The 4173-nt window shown below is 66.5% G+C and overlaps 2 protein-coding genes across 2 annotated transcripts in view; both read left to right on the top strand.

Moving 5' to 3' along the window:
- LOC127750753 (splicing factor, arginine/serine-rich 19-like) overlaps positions 1 to 1249 on the top strand; it is a 10967-nt gene extending 9718 nt beyond the window's left edge. The window contains exons 2-3 of the mRNA XM_052273182.1: positions 345 to 513; positions 622 to 1249. Coding sequence (XP_052129142.1) covers positions 345 to 513; positions 622 to 1072 — 620 coding nt within the window. The 3' untranslated portion in view covers positions 1073 to 1249. The remainder of the gene's footprint in view (positions 1 to 344; positions 514 to 621) is intronic.
- Positions 1 to 4173, top strand: part of LOC127750752 (uncharacterized) — a 106757-nt gene that overhangs the window by 39486 nt on the left and 63098 nt on the right. The gene's annotated exons all lie outside the window — the stretch shown is intronic.

Here is a 4173-nt window from a genome sequence, read left to right as displayed (position 1 = left end):
CCCCCACCCCCCCTCTCACTGAATAGGGCGCTGCACCATGATTGCACCAAACAGACGTCGGGAGAGGAGACGACGCTCTCTGACTCATTATTACATATCATGACATTGGCTCTCCGTCCGTACGCCGACCCCGCCCGGGTCCCCCTCCCCCTCCTGTTCCCGGGTCCTCGACGCCGCCCCGGCCCGGTCGCTGACTTTAGCGGGGAGATGTTGGAGGGGGGGGGGCTTGAGGCAGGGCATTTCGTTGTCCTGTAACTCTTCCTACGCCTGGCGCTGGTGGAGGTCCTTATCCGCGTGGACGTCGCGCGTCGTGCCTTAGTCCCTTTTATACCCTTGGTTTGCAGCGGACAGCCCCGAGCACCACCTGGTGGCCGCCAGGATACGCTTCGAGCAGCTGTACGCCGGCGTGCTGAACCTCGCCGCCGTGCGCGCCGCCTCAGCGTCCCCGACGCCGTCGCCGCTCCCCGCCCCCGCGGCACTCCGTCGCCCCCGGCAGCTCCCCGCCGACGACAGGTGCGCCGCCCCCGCGCGGAGGTCGCCGACGTGTCTTCGCCGACGAGGGGCGGTCGTCGTCGCGCGATCCGAAATTAGCACCGGTGCCGGTGTCTGCTGCCTTTACAGCACTTGGCAGCAGCTGGCGGCTCCCGCGCGCCCGCGCACCTGGGAGACGCTTCAGGCGCAGATGGAGCGGCAGCAGCTGCGGCTGGAGCAGCTGGAGGAGGAGACGGCGGGGCGCGAGCGGCGGCGCGAGCTGTACCGGCAGGCAGAGGACGCGGCGCGCAGACACCACCGACCCAAGGACGCCGCCGCCGTCGCTTTGACGTCGCCGCCGACCGCCGAGAAGGCGACGTCGTGGTGGTCCTGGCGTCGCGCTGCCGCCGCCGCCGCCCCGGGCGACGCGTCCGCCAGCCCCGCCTCGCCGGGAAGCGCCAGCTCCAAGGCCCAGCACGGCGGCAAGGACAGCCCCCCCGGGGGGCTCCGCTCGCACGTCGGCTCGGCCGCCATGTTCGTGGTGGCGTTCGCCGCCGGGGTGCTCGCCGACAACACCCTGAGCGCCCTGCTGCCCGAGTAGTGGAGCCCTGAATACTACTCGCTACCCGCTCGCTCCTGGGGCGCCTACTTTTTCCCCCTGCGGGAGGCGAAGTGGTCCCGGAAGCGCGGCTCTTTGGTCGCCCCCGCCGAGGCGAAGGGCCCGGGACCCACAAATCAATCACGGATGCCCTATCTTGATCGGCGCAGCTGCAGCTGTTTGGGCGGCCGCGGGCCGGGTTGTGTTGTGCAGCTGCCATTACACGCCCGCCACGCCCCGCCTCGCCCCGCCACGCCCCGCCCCGCCCCGCCCCGCCACGCCCCGCCACGCCCCGCCACGCCCCGCCACGCCCTGCACCAGGAGTCTCATTTCACCATGCAGGTCCCACCGCGGGTCCTCCTCCCGCTCCACGCTCTCCGCCCGCGGCCCACCTGCGGCGCTAGGTCAGCGGCGTGGAAGCTGCAATCTTTCTATTTATTTATTTTTTTGTGGTCGAGGTCGTTATTAATGAAGCCCTCGTTTCCAAACCGCTGCTGCTTGGAGTGGGTGAAAGCAACACACGTCGGCTGCCGTTGCTGCGGGGGAACACGAATCGACACCGTTATCAGAGTTTTATGCAACAAAATTAGCCATCGGAAACCTGTCGGTCCAAAACGGCCGTTGTATATGTGAGCACACGTCTGCAGGGCACTGACGGGTCGTGTAAGCAGGAAGGTATGGTGGAGGCAAGGAAGGCGGGTATTTAGCTGCGAGAAACAGAGTGCATATCAGCGAGCACCAACGCTTCTGTTTGTGATTCGCGCTTTGACTGCGCGCAGTCGTGCGGTTGACGGGCGCGCCCGCCTCGGCGCCCGCCGGGCAGCGTCTGCAGCAGCATCGCGCCTTTGTTGGTCCTGGCTGATTAATGAATGCTGGGAGCCCCAAGGCCCCCTTGCCTTGCGGGGCTCGCCTGGAAGCCCCCCTGCAGCCGCCTGGTGCAGCCGCCTGCAGCCGCCTGCAGCCGGGTCTCCTGTTGTCCTGGAGCCCTCTGATGACAGGCGCAGCCACACGCGTCGCAGCGGGCTGCCCCCGTGTCGCTTGCAGCTGATAATCAGCCGACGTCGTCGTGACAAATCGTCGTCGGAGGCCTTCGGGCTGGCTCTTGCACCGGCGCGAGAGCTTGCTGCACCGGCAGTCAAACGTCAGGTGGCAAAAGAGCGAGGCACGCCAGGGGGAGACGCGAGACGAAGTAAAGTAATAAGAAGAATAAGGTGGCAGGGAGGGATCGGCTGCTGCTGCTGCTGCTGTTGGCAGTGCAAGAGTCGCAAGATTGATTATCGCCGCCTCCTGTGCGTGCGCCGGTCGTTGTGGTCCTGCAGGCCGCCTGCAGGCCGCGCTGCGCTGCGTCGCCTTGCATCACGCCCGCGCTGCTCGCTTCGGGTGCGAGGTGAATATTGGCGCAGTTTGTCATGTATGCGATGCGCGTCACCACACGCTATTGATAGGTCGCGCTGTTTTCTTTTCTCTTCTCTTTCTTTTTGTCTGCCTGCTGCGACGACGGGCGCGCAGGCAGAGTGGGCTGGTCTGGGCTGGGCGTCGGGCTGCGACTGTCGGGGCCCTACCTCAACACCCTTCGCGACCCTCTCTCCCGCCCTGCGGGCTGCGGGGTCCCAGGCCCTTCGCCGCGCATATTTCGGGCGGCCCTCAGCAGACGCCCCAGCAGCAGCAGCAGCTCCCGCCGCGCGCGCCAAAGTCAGTGTCAGTGTTAGTCATGTCGGAGCTCATATTGGCAGAGGTCGGCGCGGCGCCCAGCTCTCCCGCCCCGCCGGTCGTGCGCAGCTGCGTTATGTCAGAGATGTGAATGCCCCCTGCCGGGCCAACTTGGCAAAGACGCCTTCGAATGTGGAGAGACGCCCCCCCCCCCACCTCAACCCCCTCTCTCCCTTTCCCCCCTTGGTGTCTGGGATGGGATGGACGAAAACGGCGGCGACGCTCGCGTGGGGAAGTATTTTCAGCATTTTCAGACAACAATGTGAGGCGTGTGGTATCGAGAGGAGGGGGCCGCGAGGTGCGTTGCCCTTTGGTGTTACAGCGCGGTACCATATCGGTGTGGCCGGGCCGGGCCGGGCCGCCCGGTGCGCCAACGAGTTTACACTTTACAGCCGCGGCACGTGGTATAAACCAAACACTGCGGTCCGAACACGACACGGCCCCTTGCAGGCGCGGGCGCGCGGGCCTCACCGGGCCTCCCCTTTCCGCGCCTCGAGGCTCCTCCCGCTTATTTCGATATTTATACGTACCGTGCGTCGGGACCCGCCGGACTGGACGGGCCGGCCGCGCTCGAGTGTGTTTGTGTGTGTTTAACACCCGGGGCCGCGGCGCGGAGGAGGAGCGGCAGCGCCCGCAGTGATTTAGTACTCCATTACTCACAGAATATCCTATTCTCTGTCCGATTTCGCGCTTGGCGGGAGGTCGGTGGTCGCTTCAAACAGGTTATATCCCCGCCATCCCCGCGCGCCGCGGCCGGGGCTGCTGCCGGGGCTGCTGCCGGGGCGCAAAGCAACTCGCAGCGCGGCTCGCTGACACTAAGCCCACTAAGCCAGCAAGACGTCTCTGCGCGGCCCTGGCGGCGGCTGCGGCGGCTGCGGCGGCTGCGGCGGCCCCGTCACGGCGGCCCGGGCCCGGGATGAACAGAGGACGGCGACGATAAAGTGTAGTAATAACGATACGACCGTTTAGCACGCCGCCGTCCCTCTGAGCCCTCCTCCCATTCATCGGCTGCGTGCGCACGGGCGGCCTCAGCCGGAGGCTGCTGGAGGCTGACAGGGGTAACCGCCAGGAGGCTGTTTGAGGCTGCCGGAGGTTCCCAGGGGTGGCCTGCCTGTGGCTCTTGGGGGCTACTGGAGGTTGATAAGTGTAGTGTAGGCCTGCTTGGAGGCTGTGGACTGGAGGCTGCTTGGCCCTATTGTGGGCTGGCGGGGGCGTCTGGAGGCTGCTGGAGGCTGGAGGAGGCTGCTGGAGGCTGCTGGAGGCTGGAGGCGGCCGCTATGACATGAGGGGAGGGTGATAAAGGCCGCGTCTTGTCGTCATAAAAGGGCGGCGGAGCCGGCGCTGGATGGATGTCCCCCTCGATAATAAACAGACACCCACACGCCCCCCGCCCC

Source organism: Frankliniella occidentalis, unplaced genomic scaffold, assembly GCF_000697945.3.
Source record: "Frankliniella occidentalis isolate FOCC.00 unplaced genomic scaffold, Focc_3.1 Scaffold252, whole genome shotgun sequence".
NCBI classification, from domain to species: Eukaryota; Metazoa; Arthropoda; class Insecta; order Thysanoptera; family Thripidae; genus Frankliniella; species Frankliniella occidentalis.
This window is presented reverse-complemented; position numbering and strand designations above follow the sequence as displayed.